This window comes from Ochotona princeps, chromosome 4 (genome assembly GCF_030435755.1).
Source record: "Ochotona princeps isolate mOchPri1 chromosome 4, mOchPri1.hap1, whole genome shotgun sequence".
Classification (NCBI taxonomy): domain Eukaryota; kingdom Metazoa; phylum Chordata; class Mammalia; order Lagomorpha; family Ochotonidae; genus Ochotona; species Ochotona princeps.
In genome coordinates this window covers 81,070,266-81,088,135 of record NC_080835.1, presented here as the reverse complement: position 1 = coordinate 81,088,135, position 17,870 = coordinate 81,070,266, and the positions used below count along the sequence as shown (strand labels likewise).

Genomic DNA, 17,870 nt, shown 5'->3' with positions numbered 1-17,870 from the left:
AATATGAATTACAACTTTTAATGTGTTACTATTTCATATGTATTTCATATTCCACATATATTATTCATGCACAATATGAATATCATATTTTATACCATGTTAGATTTGTGAGAGTTCATTATAAAGCAGAGTGATTAATGTCCTGAATAACTTTAATACCTATACGAGATGCAATTTAGAAGTTGTGTTACTTCTAGAATAATAGTCGTTCACTTGTGTTGGTGCCCTATCTATAATAAAGATATTACGTGCTAATAGTTCAAAAAGTAAATCTGTATATGCCTGTGTCTCATAGTAAGAGCTAATGCTGTAGTTTAACAATTGCATATTTATGCAACTCTGTATCTTCATTTCTCTGTCTCCCTTTTCTGTGGTGATGAGTGTTGGATACTTCTCCAGAGGACTTAGAAAACAAGAACCAGTTTATTATGCCATGAATAGCACTGTGTACAGAAGTTATATCTGTCTATTAATATATAGTCAATTTTAACAAAATTATTTCACTCAGCTCCTAAAGATCGTAATTGATGGATAGAACTTGTGTTCTTGTATGCCATTATATGGTATTCTTTACTCTCACTGCTATGAATGGATGAGAACTCGAGACGTGAAATTTAAGTCACTTCTCTTTGTTAATAATGCTGTGAAGAGTCTTGATTGAATGCTACGTATTTTTCTGATGAGTTGAGGAATGGATGGCCCCCGAATTCTCCCTGTGCTCCTTTTCCTGTGTATTCTTAAATAGTACACAGAGCTCCCAGAAGCCTTTGGTGAGAAAGTATCTGTCTAGCTTCTGCTTATAAATTAAGACAGAAGGATTTTAAAATAAAACATGCCGATATACATTTCATTGCCTTCAGAGAAATGACATTCTGACATGTCGTGCGTGGAGTCTCTGGAAAATTCCACTGTACAGTCACGAGAATGTATAGGCAAACAATCTGTTTATTTTACTGTAAAATAGCTTTTCCGGGTGTTTTTTTTTTTTACTTTGTTTATTGTTAGGCACTCTGAAGAGGTCCTGGGTATCCCCAAAGCAGTGTTCAGACTATACTTTGAGAGCTGCCATGAGATAATTAAAATCCACATCTTTAATTGCAGTATATTTGCATATGTGCAGCTTTGCAAATCCTCCATATAAGGTAGTCCACAAGATTAGAATCTATAGGAAAGGATATTTGTGTATGAATATTAATAAGATATTCTTTTTTTGTCTCCAGTTATGGAAATTCTTGAAGCCCAATACTCCGTTGGAATCGCGCATTTCTAAGCAGTGGTGTGAAATTGGTTTCCAAGGTGATGATCCTAAAACAGATTTTCGAGGAATGGGACTTCTGGGCTTGTATAATTTACAGTAAGTAGAAGGAGAAGTGGTTGCATGTTAGAGTGGTGTTCTAGTCTTATTAAAAGCTCGAAGTTGTTGGTCCCAAAAGTCATTTTCCAGAAACCTCCAAAGAAATGTTCAAATTCTCTGAGAAATTACTCAGATAAAATTGTACAAGCCTGTAACATCTTCCTTCTTATGGCAGATTTTATGGACTTTTTTTTTGAAGAAAATCTCATTAAATTCTTAAATTTATTGTGAAAAAAATTCCAAACAATTAGAACAAGAGGAGGAAGATAGTAAAGAACTCTTATTAATTTAGAAATTATTTGTATTTTAAAATACTTTTTTTTGGTAGATGTGTCAATGTACATCTTATATATTGCTTGTAATTTCATCCCTCCTATTTTAATAAAGCTCTAAAAATATGCATGTTACCTTACAATAGCCACAACATGGCTATGACACCTAACAAAATCAATGACTCCTTTCTGTCTTCTATACCCTTCCGTATTAACATTTTCCAATGATCTTTTAAAAAATGCATTTTTTTTAAAGATTTATTTTTATTACAGCCAGATATACACAGAGGAGGAGAGACAGAGAGGAAGATCTTCCATCCGATGATTCACTCCCCAAGTGAGCCGCAACGGGCCAATGCGCGCCGATCCGAAGCCAGGAACCTGGAACCTCTTCCAGGTCTCCCACACGGGTGCAGGGTCCCAATGCATTGGGCCGTCCTCGACTGCTTTCCCAGGCCACAAGCAGGGAGCTGGATGGGAAGTGGAGCTGCTGGGATTAGAACCGGTGCCCATATGGGATCCCGGTGCGTTCAAGGCGAGGACTTTAGCCGCTAGGACTTTATAGCTGGTTTGTTCAAAAGTAAAGCTATATGAGACCTACATATTACAATTAGTTAAAAATTCCTGGGGTCTGTTAAAATTAGATCAGTGTCTTGAAGTTGGTACCATGTAGTGGGCTCAGCTTGAACCTGCAGTAATGGCATCCCTTATGGACTCTGATTACTGGCTGTTCTACTTCCCATCCAGCTCCTTATGGGCTGGGAAAGCAGTGGAGGGTGGTGCCAAGGCCCTGGGCCCCTGTATGCACTTGGGAAACACTCCTGGCTTCAGGTGGTTGGCTCCTGCCATTGTGGGCATTTGGGGAGTGAGCAAGCCAATAGGAATGCTCATGGAAGGAAGAAGGCCACCACGTTCTCTTCCTTCCATTGAGAAGAAACTGAGAAGCACCGCCAGCCTGCCAGCCTGAGTCTCTGCAAGCCTTTCTTTCCCAGTACATGGTACCAACCCCAAGACAGAACTAATTAATCCCGTGAAAAGGTGCTTTTGTAATCAGTTACCCTGCCCATGATTTTCCCAGGAGTCTGTGAAGACTAAATCCACTTTGTCAACTATTAATGTTTTGTTTTCTCTAAAATACAGCAGGACAAATAGTACTTTTATTTGGCTACTAACTCTCAAGAGTGAGGAGTTGTTGTCCTAGTTTCCTGCGAGTGATCAAGAACCTTTTTATTTTACTTTCCTCTCTCCTAGCTCTCTGTTTTCTCCTATTCCATTAGTTAACTACTGTGTTACTGCTTGTGTGACTCAGCTAATGGTTTTGATTTGCCTTTCACATTGCAGTCATTTGGGATCTTTTCTGAGCTACAGGTTGTTGTGTGCTTTTACAACACTCTGTTGATTTTTAAAAGAAATGAATTTTTAGTGAGTGATTTTAGGTGGTACCCTGTTTTCCCCCTAGACATCTTCTTTAAAATATAATCGCAGTTTCTTTTATAAAATGTTTTAAATGCTATGATATTATATAATATGAATGGGAAGTCGATCTGATGACAAAAGTGATGTTACAAATAAGTGGACAATGGCTGGACTTTTAAATAACTGGAACTGGGACAATTGACCTTCTACTTAGAAGAAATAGAAGTTAATGTCTACCTCACTGCAGTTCACACGCTACGTTAAAAAACTGTGTTCCCAACTTTAAAGGGTGGGGGGGAGAAGGATTTATGTCTTTACTTAAAAGAGTTTCAGAGAGAGACAGAGACAGATATTCCATCTATTGGTTCACTCCCCAGTTGGCAGCAAAGGACAGGGCTGGGCCAGGCTGAAGTGAGGAGCAAGAGCTTCTTCCAGGTCTGCCACGTGAGTGACAGGGGCCCAAACACTTGGGCCAACTTTGGCTGCTTTTCCTAGAGAGCTGGATCAGAAGTAGACCTGGACGTGAGCCAGTACCTATAGGGGATGCTGGTGTCACAGACAGGGGCGTTACCTGCTATGCCACAATGCCTGCCCCTAGCAGAATATCTTTAAAATATCTGAGTAAGGATCTCTTTAAGATACAGATTTTTAAAACAAATAAATAAAATCCCTTCAAATGGGAAAAAAGAGTTAATAAGTTTCACACCTTTAAATTGAGAAGTTCTGTAAGATACACCACCATAAACACCAAGAAATGAGATGACTGGCACGTAAGTATGACAAATTGATAGCCAGGATATTCTGTAAGGCTGGATGTTTTGCTTATTGAAGGGCAAGTTTAGATACAGTGGACCAAGAAGTGCAATTGACAGAAAAGAGAAAGCCAAGATGATTGACAAAAATGTGAAAGGACACCCAAGTGCATTAGTAAGAGTGGATTTCTATATTAAAGTTCCTGAATTTGATTTCAGATTTTCTGAAACTGAAGAGCTTAATTTACCCATCAGATTTATGCAGGAAATATAGATATATAACATTAAAGAAATGTGGCAGTTTTTTGAGATTTATTTTATTTTGTTTGAAAGGCAGAGATATAGAAAGAGGAGAGAAAGAGCTCTTCCATCCATTGGCTTACCCCCCCCTCAATGGCTGCAATGGCCAGAACTGTACTACTACAAAGACAGGAGCCTAGAGCTCCTTCTGGATCTCTCACATGGGTGCAGGGGCTGTCCTCCTCTACCTTTCTAGGCTATTAGCAAGAAACTGGATTGGAAGTGGAGCAGCCAGGATTCAAATTCGTATCCATAAGGAAGCTTGTGTTGCAGGAAGAGGCTTAGCCTACTACACCACAGCACCTGCCCCTGTGATCATTTCTTTAAAGATTTATTTTATGTGTTTTTTGTCCATGCCCACAATAATGGACAAATGACTGTGTATGAAGAACTATACTTTAGTAATGATACAGGGGAACTCAGTGGTGAGGGGGAAATGGGGAGGGGATAAGGGAATTCCCAGGGGCCTATGGAACTGTATCACAAAATGATAATAACAATAATAGTAATGATAATAATAAGTAAAAGATTTTTAAAAATAAAAAAAGATTTATTTTATGTATTTTAAAGGTAGAGGACAGAGACAGACAAAGACAGAGATCTTCCATCAGCTGGTTCACTCCATAAATGGCTTAATAGCTGGGGATGGGGCAAGCCAAAGCTGGGAGCCTAATATTCCATTCTGATCTCCCACGTGGATATCAGGGCCCCAACTGCTTGCGTCACCATCACCTGAGTTCCCAGGTACATCAGCAGGGAGGTAATTTGGAAGCCAAGCAGCCAAGAGTTCAGTGGGCATTCTAGCATGAAATGCCAGCATTGGAGGTGACAGTTTGACCTGCTACCAATGCCAGTCTCAACGCAGTAGTTTTAGAATGAACTGTTTGAAGGCCTTTTGATGAAAGTTTCTCAAAGTGTGCAGCTTCGTACGTTTGTTAGCTAACTTCACTGCCTCTGTTCCCCCAGAACAGTTTTGTTTTTTCTTTTTAAATATCTCTAAGCTCTACATTTTCTGTTCATCCAGAATTCAAATATCCAGTGAGTATGCCCAAGAAAAATGCATTCTAAATCTGTCTTGCTCATGTCCTGGAGTCTGTTATCATTCTGCCCTTGGGCTGCCCTTCGTCCTAGCCTTTCACCAGTTCTGCTCTGCAGGATTCTAACTTTCAAGGGTCCTGACATGCTAAGCTATTCAACTCTCTTATCTATAATCATTTTTTAAAATTTTTGTTCATGTATGTATTTGAAAGGCAAAGTGACAAAGAGGAAACTATTCACTGGTTCGCCCCAACTACTCACAACAGCTGGGGCTGTAGCAGGCTGAAGTCAGGGGCCAGGAACTCCACCCAGATTTCTCACAAGAGTAGCAGGGATCCATGGACCAGGACCATTCTCTGCTCTCTCCCCGGTGCTCTGTGCTCGTTAGCAGGAAGCTGGATTCTGAGTCAGGACTTGACCTCAGAGACTCAGATGTAGGTTGTGGGTCTCCCAAGCAACAGCCTGACCCTCTGGGGATGACAAAGCTCGTAATTATGCTTTCAGATCCATGGGATGCATTCCCAAATCCACATGGGTTTCCTAGCTACACTTCCACATCATTGTGTTTGGAAAGCTTGATGATGAAAATCTTTTTATTTTCCCTACTTCTGGAAGAGCCAAAACAAGTGGCTTTTTCTGTCTCCAACTGCAGGTACTTTGCAGAACGGGATGCAACAGCAGCTCAGCAGGTCCTCTCTGACTCTCTCCATCCAAAAAGCAGGTAATTGTTGAGCATAAAAGACTGATTAGACTTCACAGGTTCAGTAGAATTAGCTTCATCTCTTATGTGGGTCTGTTACTGGGCATCTCAGGAGAGTCAGCCTACCCTAAGCAAGGCTGAAAATTCCAAACACAACCTCTGACAAATGCCAGGATTTAGAACTTGAGGTGCTTACTCCAAGCTTGCATCCCACCCTCAGACAGGGAATTGCGCTGTGTCGGGTGAATTTGCTTGTTTAATTACTGTTTCTAATATGATTATTATAAACAGTAGTTACTGTGTGAGTTCTTATTGTGTGCTAGTCACATTTCATATAGTCACCATTTGAGTGAGCTGTGAATTTAAGGGAACTGATATAGTCAGTCATGCACAGGCAGGCTGAGAAATTGATGGGAGAAGGGAAGGTGTGGGAGAGAAAGCTCAAAGACTAGGGAGAGTGTGGAAGGATGGAAACAAAGTGGAAATCACGAAGTCAGGGACTAACCAAAGACGTCTGAGACTGCTGAGGCTGCTTTTTGGTTTGGCTTGGTTTTCGCTTTTTGGTAAAAATCTATATTCTAAATGGTTTGCATTTTCATTTACCTTTCTAATTTTTTTTTTCCTTTAACTGATTACATTGAAGGGATATCACTAAAGAGGAAATAAGGTATTTTTCCTTTTTTTTTTTTTTTTTGGCTTTTGTGTGCTATTGCTTTAATTTTACTGTAGACCAAGTTTAGCTAAGAAGCATAAATTCATGAAAAATATTCAAAAGTATACATTTGCTACATTTTTATCAAGTATAGTTTATGATGGTAGGAGGGGAGGGGATTGGGGAAGCTGTGTTTTAATGAAGCCAGGTTAGTAGGCTAGCGTGATGGCAGATGTCAAAGAGCCTTTCTCCAGCTGAGCCTGTGGCCGCCTAGAGGAACATTTGGGATGCTTCCCCACTGGCTGAGTGTCCTGCCACCCAACTACAACTACATCCACCTTCAGACAGGGAATTACACTGTGTCGAATGAATTTGCTTATTTAATTACTATTTCTATTATGATTATTATAAATAGCAGTTACTGTGTGTGCTAGTCACAGTTATGTGTGCTAGTCCCAGTTCATATAAGGAATTTCAATATTTTGTGTCCAGGCTTATTGTCAGTGTTGATGTTTGCTCAGTAAACCCAAAATTTTAACATAACATTCTCAAAATCCAGGAGTGGATTGACTCAGGATTTTTTCTGCACCTTGCTATTATGCTCATCCTAGCTTCATTTGGCTAAGATTCGTGAAACTATGTTACACTTCTCAGACGTATAATGTTTAATAACATAACACATTTTCTTGGCTTTTGTTTTCTTTAAGAAAACCACCAAAGTCACTAAGCTCATATGTTACATGATTATATTCAGGCTATTTTAATTTTGGCTGCATTTTATGAGTGCATATATCTTTAAGAGAGACTCCAAACCCCCTCAAACTATTTTCTGGTGCCATTTCCTGGAGGAGCATCAGCTGGAAAAAAAAAAAAAGGCATCTTTCATGGTTTTAAAAAAGTCACAAGAAGCTTAAAATATGTTGTGATTAACCACTAAAGCAGGATTAATGTAGTCTATGAGGTGCAGACTCCAGTGCTGTTCCTCCTGCGTCGGGCATCGGCAAGCATGCTGCATCGCTGCTCTTACACCCATCTATCTGTGGAGTCCTGAAGTAACTTGAGGGACGAACGGAGACTCAAGTTTAAGAGCAGAATATTGATTGTTAGCTGAATTAAGATGTGCTATGAGTGACCAAGTGAATGGAGGGCATTTGTCCTTTCCTTATATTTCCATTGCTAATAGGTATTTAACAACAAAATTTAGAGAAGCTGTGTTTTTGTAAAGTTTTGATGAGGAGAAAATAGCTGTTTGTAAATTTTTATATAAAAATTCATAAATTTCACCCACAACTTATTTTTGTTTGAATATGAATCTTCTAAGGTAACAATCTCCTGATGTCCTTGGCTGTTTGGTTTATGGGTTAGAATTATACTTGGCAAACATGTATTATATTACATAAATTCAAAGTAGTTACTTTAAGTTGTAGCCACTCATTTATAGAGTAGGAAATACTCTGTTAAATACAAAGTTTTGCATAGTGCTAAATACAAGTTATTGCGTAATGTCCTTGTGATAGCCTGCTGTGTGCATTGTGTGTCTTAAATAATGTTTGTCGTGTAGTTTGGAGAATTCTCTCATACTTAGGTGGGAGCTAACTGTTCACAATAACCCTAGTTTTAAATTTTCATCTGGTTCACATGATAGCTGTAGTTTTTAGTATAAGCCAGTGAATAATAAAGTTTAAATGAGTCGCAAAGAGTAGAATGTGGTTTCTGTCTGCAATACATCGGCTGTGTGGAGGAGAGCAGGTCACTCCACAAAGTTATAGACAGTGAGGCAGGAATCTCACATTTCTGGGACACAGCCCCTGCTTCACATCGTCCTGTTTACAGGCTCAGAGGCCGAAACCTGCAAACAGAGCTGCTCCAGCTCAGCTGACTCAGCACACCCAGAGAACTGCGGTGCTTACTCTTTAGAGCAATCTTATTAAAACCTAGACTATATCCCTTCCTTCTCTTCTCCCTCCCTTTCTTCTTTCATTTCTTCCTCCTTCTTCCCTTGCTTCCTGCCTTCTACTCACTCAGTTGTTTATTTAGCAGTAAACATTTTTTAGTATCTGTGAGACTGATATCACAAATGAGGTTGAGTGGGATCAACAGTATGAGATATAACAAGATGCAGTGAGAGAAGACAAGATGCAGTAGGGAAAGATGCAGGAGAGGAAAGCCGGGCAAAGCTTCACCATGGAAATGCTGTTTGGTAATTGATGTAGTGTAGGACTGTTTGTGTTTGACCTTTAGCATCATCTCCCACTGTTAACGCTGAAGAGAATGGAGGTAAATAACATGGTTTTAAATAATTCTGCTTCTGATCTCCAAATAAATTATGTTGTCACTTGTAAGTAATTACGTTTGAATGGATTAGTGTTGGATTACCAAGGAGTGGACATCTCTCCATATGGTTAGCAGTTTTAATGTAAGCATGAAGAGGGAAAAAACACCAATTAGAGATTGAATATTGTGTACTCATTTATTCATGCAGCAAATTCAGCAAAGCAGAATGGGAGAAGAAAAGAATGGATAAAGCAATCGGGTGAGTGTGAGATTTCATGCATAAAGATGATCAGTCTGACCGAAACCTGGACAAAATGCCCAGGAGTGCTGGGAAAGATGATAAGGAAGAAACTCTATTTGTCATGATGGAGTATATTATTCCATGCTGTTTTTAAACGATGCTGTTTAATGTCTTAGACATTTTTGGGTGGGTTTTTCTGAACAGATTTTTAATCAGTTTGGGCCATTAGATAAAAACTTACTTTAGATGTTTTGTTTTGTTTTGTTTTTTTAATTATAACATCTGTTTTGTCCACTTAACTCCTTTTGTTTTTCTGTGTTAGGTTCAGGTTAGCAGAGAGGATTTAAGAAATTTAAGAATTCAGTTCCGTTTTATTTTCAATAGATATGTGTAAAAGGGACTGGAAAACATATTCTGTGTTAAGATAACTTTTAATTATTTTGTCATTTAAAAGTAATGTACAGTTTCTTACAGAAAATAAAGAAGCAAAGCTTCTTATTATGGTATATATGTGTTAACAGTTCATTGTATTTCATCCTACTCTTTATGATATAAGTAGTTTTGCCCTATTTATAATTTTTATATCCTACATGGATAATCCTTAAGAATATGATCAACTTAACAATAGAAATAACTCTTAACATAAGAGATAATTTCTCTAATCATTTTTAAAGATGTTGGAATCATTTCTGTTTCTTTGCTATTAAAATTAATGCTATAAAAAGTGTCGAAAGCTTTGGATATTTTGCTAGCATATATTAGATAATAGAGTTACCAAGTCGTAGCCTAAGAACCTTTATTTTCTTGGTACACAAGAAATTTTCTGGAAAACTGTAAGTCAAGGCATTGACAGGGTAGAGAGGGAATTCTACTCCATAATGTGATAAGAATGTAAAACTCCAGGTTGTAATTTTTGAAGTGCCTGCTTCCCATGTGTGATGTGATGTTAGTTTTGTACTTTGCATCTCACAGGTACTCATTTGCAATTGTGGGCATCAACATAACAGATCTGGCGTACAATCTACTGGTCAGTGGCGCTCTGAAAACCCATTTCTATAACATTGCCCCAGAAGCTCCGACATTGTCTCACTTCCAGCAAACATTCTGTAAGTATATTCTTCCATCCTTGTCAATACATGTTTCTAGAGAACACCCAGAAAAGGGATGAACCTGATTTCTTCATCGTTTGGCTGGCTTGAGACTTTTGAACTTGCTCCTTTGGGTTTTTGTTTGTTTGCTTGTTTGCTTTTTTTTTTTTTTTTTCAAACAAGCAACAACAAAAACAGCTATAGCATTTCTGTTATATCAAATGTATCAACACCTGATCTGACCTAAGGGCATCATGAATATCTGTTACCCACTGCTTTGGTATAAATAATCCTTTAGAATTCACTTTTTAAATCATTAGTAATATATTGTAAAAGATTCATGTAATATGCCAACTCAGAAGGCAGCATGAGTTGTTTCTCAGAAATATGTTTCAGCAGGTTAGAAGATAAGGTTGAGAAAATTCCCCCAGGTAGGAGAACAAGAAGAAAATTAAGAAAAATAGAAAACAAAGGTTGAAAAGCAAAAGACCATTTCAGGAAGCCTTATATCTGAAGAATAGGAATGGCAAAAAGAGTGAAGAACATCAAAAAATCAAGAAAATCAAGAAAAATTTTGAAAACTGAAGAAATGAGTTTTCATATTTAAAGTATGCTCAAATAGAAAAAAATTAAAATAGATCCACACTGGGTCCATTTCATTGTGAAATTTTACGACAATGAGATCCGATAATCCTCAAGATTTCCAAAGCTGCCTCATACAAAATTGCAAATCAAGATGATATTGGATTTTTTCACAGCAACATTGTATTCTAGGAAACAGTGGGATAATACTTCCAGAAATGTAGGATGATAGTACAGGAATATCTGAGGAAATATGATTTCCTATTTAGAATTCAGTACCACATCTAACTTATCAATTAAGTCCGAGAAAAGAATAAATTTTTTCCAAAACAAGGAAGCTCCTGAAGGATCTGTTTTTCTGAGTCACCCTAAAAAGAATAAATGGGATTCAAGAGGGAAAAAAAAAAAGGAAAAACATTCTTGGAAAGAGGCCGAGGGAATCCTTAAGCTGAGATGGAAGGAAAGTCCAACATAGTACCCGAGCAATGGATTGATTTCAGTCTAGATTTCAGCAGGCCAGGAGCTCAGAAAGAGATTCTGAAGAATGAAATGTGATAAAGAATCCCACCATTGAACATGTTAAGAGGACATTGGTATACTTGGGTGGTAGTTTAGGGTTACGTAAAGAAGAAAATTCAGTCAAATAAATAAGGTAGGTAAGGAGAAAGATCTGAAAAGTAGCCATGTGACTGTGATCGGTGAAAGGGAACTAAATTTTCATCTGTAAAGAGTTGTAAGAAAAGAAAACAAAGCAATGGAAAACATGTTGTTTGGAGATATGGAGGTCGATAGTCAAAAACAACCAGCTGAATGAGCTGAAATGTTGCTTTGGGAAAGCAGGAATTGGGTAAGAAGATGCTGCTATTTGTTTTGTTATTTTGGATTTATTGTTTCTGTAACAAGAATTGTTAAATTTTGAACTGTATAACTTCAAATTTAAAAACCCATGAAGCTTCGTGTGAGCATTCTATTGTAAGGTTTTTGAGCTCAGAAGAATTGAAAGGGCTTAAACTACTGATTTGGAGTTCACCAACACTGAGAAGAAAATCAGAACCACCTGGAAGAGGAGTTCATTCAGGAAAGAATCAAAGTTAAAATCATGAAGAATTGACATAGAAGGGCAGAAATATCTGTTTTCTTCAGGGTCATATCCTCAGCACTGAGCCTAATACAGACAAGGTGCTCAGTAACTATTGGATGGAAGGATGGATGGTTGGGAGGAAGGGAGGAAGGTAAGAAGGATGGAAGGAAGGGTGGAAGGAAAGATGAATTGGAAGTGAAAACATGAGTGATATTCTTTTCAGGAGAAAGAGAAATCTAATTTCACGGAAAAATTTAGACTTGGCCTCAATTGATGTTTCCCAATGAATTGTAACCTTGATGATAAAGCATGCAGTAGGATTACTTACTCCCTAAGACTCACATCAGGGTTTGAAAAGGGCATCTATTCCCTCAGTGAATTGTGTTGAAGGCAAAGAGGCTCAGGTGTCTCCAGGGGAAACACACTGCACCCCAAGTTCACTACTCCTTTGTTAAACATGATCAGTCCTGCACATCTCCTTGTAATATTCTTGCAGTTACCTGCGTCCTTGCAAATGTCTCTGCTGTCTTCTAACAGCATGTAATGAAGTAAAACCAAGGCACGTTCATGGCAGCAAATGGGCTGCAGGCTTGAGGTGAAGAACCAAATTAGTATTCCAAATAAGTATTTCATTTAGGTAGGAGAATATAAGAATGCAAACCTCTATCACTCTGATTTTACAGTGTTATTCACTGAACACTGAGCTGCCCAGGCGGTAAGGAAAACCACATTCAATCCAAAGCTCCACTGAGCACACAGGCCCATTGAAATGGAGTGAGGTTAAGTAGAGTGAGCAGAAAGAAAGTACAATGGCTATGAAAAGAAAAAGAATTACCTGTTCTTTGACCTTCAAAAAAATAAACTATTCAGTAAGATTAAGTACCAGAGAACTAAAATGCACTAGAAAAGGCAGCCTGTCACAAGTGGTGAAATGTCAGCAGGTTTCAGGTCCTGGCTTGTGAAGTTACAACATTCAAGCATCTTGTCTGAGCCCGACATCCTTCTCTGCAATGCAAATGTTCTATTCTTCCCCACAAATATGAGAATTAAATGAGAGACTACAAGCAACAATTTGGCCTGTTTTCTCTCTCTCCCTTAGCTAACAAATTATCAGCTCAAGTTGTAGGCCTGGCCCCTCTCCAGTAGTCCAAGAATAGAGGAGCTCATGGGTTCTACCTTCTTTGTGCTTAGTACCCAACACTTTCTGTTGCATATTTGTAAATTGGCAGATGATAAGTCAGTTGACGGGTCAAATGAATTTTTTGAATTCTCTGTAATGGTATATAAATGAGTTGAGTTTTATGATTCTGATATATTCCTTGTAAGCCAGGCCACCATTTTTACATTTTGATTATGGAGATTATAATTATATTAAGGGAAAAATCCCAGGGACTATCCATCAGCTTAATGGTTTGGCTTCTATAGTCTCAAGGAAGAAATCTGAGAATGGGTCAGGTTATGAACCACTCTTACCATAGCCCATTGCTCAGAGATACTGTTCTTTAGTTCTGTGTAAGATAGAAAAATGGAGAAATCAAATGGGTCTGCATTCTTCTGGAACTCCATGCTGCATCACATCACATTTAGAGTGAGTTGCCAATATCCCTGCACATTGTAGAAAAATGAATTTCTTATTAAAGGTTGTTGACTGTGCCTTTTATCATTGTCAGTCAGCAGTAAAGAGCTGTCGCTTGTGGGCTACTAATGACATATTCACGGCTGGTTTTAATACATAACATTAGAAATCTGACTCTGCTTCCAGAAGAACTGAGGTATATTTATTTGATCTCAGTGACCAGACAAGAAAATTACATTGTATTTTACATAGTAGGGAAAGAAAAATTACAAATTTATTTTAGGATGATAAAATTCTATTTATTGGGAAGCCAAGGGAATCTAAAACAATAACATCTTCTAGACCACCAATTCTCAAGCCAAGGTGACCTGAATTGCAGATGTAATTGAGCCTGAAAAGTACCAAGTACTTCAGGCCATTCTCGGGATAGTTTATGAATCTGCCCAATCTACAAAACAGACTGTTTAATTCTTTTGGTGAACTAAGATACCAACTTCAGAGGAAATGGGTTTCCATTCGTATGCACTCAACAGCAAAGATGCTAACAGACTCCAAACCATAGCCTGTCAGAAACGAGGATGCTTCACGCAGAGAAGAGATAAGCGAGGCATAAAGAGTACTTCACATAGGTAGGCTGAAGAAGGACTGAATTTTTCCATGAAATACAGGGCAACAACAGCCTTTGGCTGAGTGGGAAGAACGTCTAAGTGTTGGCTGAGAAACCATGGGACACTCACTGTTGTCACAGGAGTAGTTCAAGCCTCGACACCACCTCAGGAAACCAACCACAAGAGGAGTGAAGACAGAGGAGATGGCTCCTGAGGTGGCTGGTCTGGGGAGTTGCTTGATATGGTCAGTCGCCCTTGACAGTGGTTAACTGCCCCAGAGGGATAATCCAGAAGCTGTGTACGTGAGGCCAGTGCCCACTTCTCAGAAATGTGGAAAGTAATCACATCAGTTCCTGAGAACCCGAGGACAAACTACTCCTCAAAGAAATGAAACAGTCACCCGCCCCACACCACAATGTGAAATAAATTTCTCTCTCCCCTTCCTTCCATGTTTGCAGACTCGGTACTTAAAGCTGGGTAAGCGTTGTTAATGATGCACAGAGACCAGTGATCAAAGGAGGGAATCTGGGGAGTGGGTTAACATCTGCCAGTGTGTGTTGGTGCTGGCCACTTCTACTTTTGTATTATAGTGAAATAGGGATTTTTAAAACTGAGTGGGGACCACCACTGCCTACAGCAGCATGACCCGGGTTGGAGAAGGGGCCATGTGCAATTGAGAACATAAGAAATGAGGCAGACACAAGATAAAGACTAGGAAAGCAGGCGGCCAGAGGGAAACCCCCTTCTCCGAGAAAGGAGGTCGACCCAGAAGGCTTGTTACCTCAATCTTGAAATGCTCAGGAAATTAAATCATAGGAATTGATGTGGCACAAATGTTGATAGTCACATCCCAAATTGATGTTAACCAGCTACTGCTTGATGATTATTAAGACACAACAGTGTGACCCATGTACATAAGTCAGTACGTGACTGTCTCAAGGATAGCTTAAAGTACACACTCCTGTGGCCTTGAACCCTTGCCCACAGACCTTGCCCTTGGTCTTGGACTTTTGCCCACTTGCAGGCCATTAGAGTTTGACCCCAGTCTCTGGCACCAGCAATCTGTGAACTCAAGATTCCAGGCACAGTCTGTCCTGCTCTTCCTTATCAAGTCACACTGTTATTTTTTAGAAACTGCCTGCAAGCAGGACTATGTTGAAAGTATTCCAATGCATAGCTAGTTATCAGGGAAAAAATAAAATAAAATAAAATATTTGTGTTTCTGTTTTTATTTTAGTTTTGGCAGAGAACCAGTTGTCTTTGTTCCTAGACCTGCATCATCTCCACTGCCCATATTTTTCCATTTGCATTTACATGTGAATGAAATTAATATTATTATCATAATTAATCATTAATATCAATATTATCCCTCACTTTCTAATATGTAAAGATGTCTGTGTTTGCAGTGGATCTACTGCACTCATATACCTAGTGCTATCTTTTTTTAAATAAATTTCCATTTTGAATGTGGTAGGTAAAAATGAACGAAGGCAGAGGAAGGAGGGAACAGAGCAGGGAACAGATGACACAATGGATAGGTTCTCAAGTTAAATGCTTGACATTCATTCCCCACATTTTCCCGACACAAAGCATTCCTAGCAAACATTTTTGAGATGCAAATGCATAATCTGTACCTATGATTCAAAGCAGGAAAGTCTTATTAACAATGTTCTATAGTTTAATGATCAGTCTGTGCTGTTCAGAGTTGATTTACAATTCTTATTGTCTCATAATATATTGTCAGAAGGCATTTGCTTGATTTGTCAGGGTGATTTAAGGCTTTTACTGAACCAGATATCAAGAGAAAGGAGGCGGAGCAGAGTAATTTTGAAAAATCAGACCATTATGATAATTCAATTAGGAAGGGAAGGATGAAGTGGTTGCTGTTGGCCTTTGGAATGCATTCTTGATGTGACGCATAGTCACAAGATGGCAGAATTGATTTGTCTTCCTGCTTTCTGGAATGAAGAAAAATTTCAAAACTGGTTTCAAAGATCTTTCAGGTTGCTGGCTTCTACTGTTCTGGTGCTACAGCACAATCGCAAGCAACTGTATTGGTTAAAGTCTGATGTCTTTTGTGAACACATGATTGCTGTTGCCTGGTCTAGCATCTCCTTCAGCATTCTGGGTGATTTTGAATATATTAAGGACTTTTCCACTGAAGTTCTTGCTCCCCTTGTATCCAACAGGCTATTTGATGCATGAGTTTCATAAATTTTGGATTGAAGAGGACCCCATGGACATAATGGAATTCAATCGTGTGCGGGAGAAATTCCGCAAGAGGATCATAAAACAGCTGCAAAACCCAGACATGGCGCTGTGCCCGCATTTCGCTGCCTCGGAAGGTTTAATCAACATGTAGTTGCCCATGCTGGTTTGAATGGATACCCTGGGAGATTGCCTCATTGTTGTGTTAGATCTCTGCTTAGGTCACAGCCCACACACTGAATGCACACAGTGATTATATGCATGCCTTTTGGTACAGTATTTTCAACTCTTGGTCATAATTCCAAGATCACCAGATACCACTGTTTCTGGAGCATCCACACTCCAGGGACTGCTCATCATGTGGCATCATGCAGTGTTACATCTGGCCTTGACACCCAGGTATGGAGAGAGTTTTCTATTTTTTTAGATTGTTTTCCTCTCCCTCATAATTCAGCATACCAGAATTGTTATTTCTCTCGCTGTATTTTGTATGTGGTCAGGTTAGCTGAATCTTGTCCTGTGAAAGCCTTTTAATTTATTGTTGTTTCATGACTATTGCTGCTAGCTTTTCCAGGCTCATGTGTGTGAATCTCATTCTGATGAAGTTTAAGTCTTTAAAATAATATAGACAGACACATGATAAACCAAACTGTCAATGCAAATATAGCCATGCTTCTCAAAAAAGAAAATATAATGAGGCTTACAAGAAGTACCTTTAGTTAGAAGCTGTTTTTTGTTTGAAGTATTGCTGAATTGTATTGTAATTTACCCCCAATTGCAATTGTGTCAGTCACCTGGATATCAACTGATTTTTTTCCCATCGTTTTACAGGCTTTAATGCCTATATATATTTATGATGATTAGAGCCTTCGCAATGAAGTCAGTATATATCAAAAGTTGCAAAAGGTGTTTCACTGCCTGCCTCTTCCTGAACTCGGGGTTATTGCCACCCAGCACTGTTTGAACCCAAGTTTTTTGCTTGGGGAACTGAGTGCTAACCAGCTTGTGTTCCATGTCAAGGGGCACTATGAAAAAAAAAATTTTTGCAAGAATATGTGTTGCAAGACAGGAACCTAAGCTGTGTCACTCTGTATTATTTCTTGAGAATAATGACCTTGTCTTGCATCAGTGGAAAAAGTAAATTGCTTGGAAGAAGAAAAGACAAATCATACTGAAACTGTTTTTAAAAAATCATTTAAAAAAACCATAATTTAGTTTGGAATTATGATTGTAGTCTGTTGAATAGTATTTACCATGGCATTTCATACCCATGGTATTTTATACTTTCTGACTATCAATTTTAGAATATATTAGATGTTTGTGGAATCACTTGCTTACTGAAATGAATTTTGAGTACTGCCTAACTGTCAAGTTACATGAATAAATAACACATCATTCAACTATAAGCTAGAGTGGATTTCATTTAACATATTGGGGCTCATGTGGTTTCTGAATATGCGAGTGTGTGAGTGTGTAGACTAGAGCTAAGTGTACACTTTCCCATCATCCATGGTCAGTAGGTGTAAGTTAGAGTTTATGGCTCAGGAACTTGACCTGATCTTTGAGGCCTAATGGTGTTTTCATGAAAAAGTAAGAACCAGCTTTTTCTTTTTTAAAAGACTTATTTATTTTTATTGGAAAGGCAGATATCTAGAGAGAAGGAGAGACAGAGACAAAGATCTTCCATCCACTGGTCCATTCCCCAAGTGGCCACAACAGCCAGAGCTG

At 38.7% G+C, this 17,870-nt stretch overlaps 1 protein-coding gene across 2 annotated transcripts in view; it reads left to right on the top strand.

The window, feature by feature from the left end:
* ELMOD1 (ELMO domain containing 1) overlaps positions 1–17,318 on the top strand; it is a 57,986-nt gene extending 40,668 nt beyond the window's left edge. For both annotated transcript variants that reach the window (XM_004585032.3, XM_058662530.1), the window contains 5 exons: positions 1,221–1,354; positions 5,785–5,853; positions 8,967–9,017; positions 9,972–10,105; positions 16,124–17,318. In XM_004585032.3, the coding sequence (XP_004585089.2) occupies positions 1,221–1,354; positions 5,785–5,853; positions 8,967–9,017; positions 9,972–10,105; positions 16,124–16,296 (561 nt within the window). In that variant the 3' untranslated portion in view covers positions 16,297–17,318. The remainder of the gene's footprint in view (positions 1–1,220; positions 1,355–5,784; positions 5,854–8,966; positions 9,018–9,971; positions 10,106–16,123) is intronic.
* The last annotated feature ends 552 nt before the right edge of the window (positions 17,319–17,870 follow it).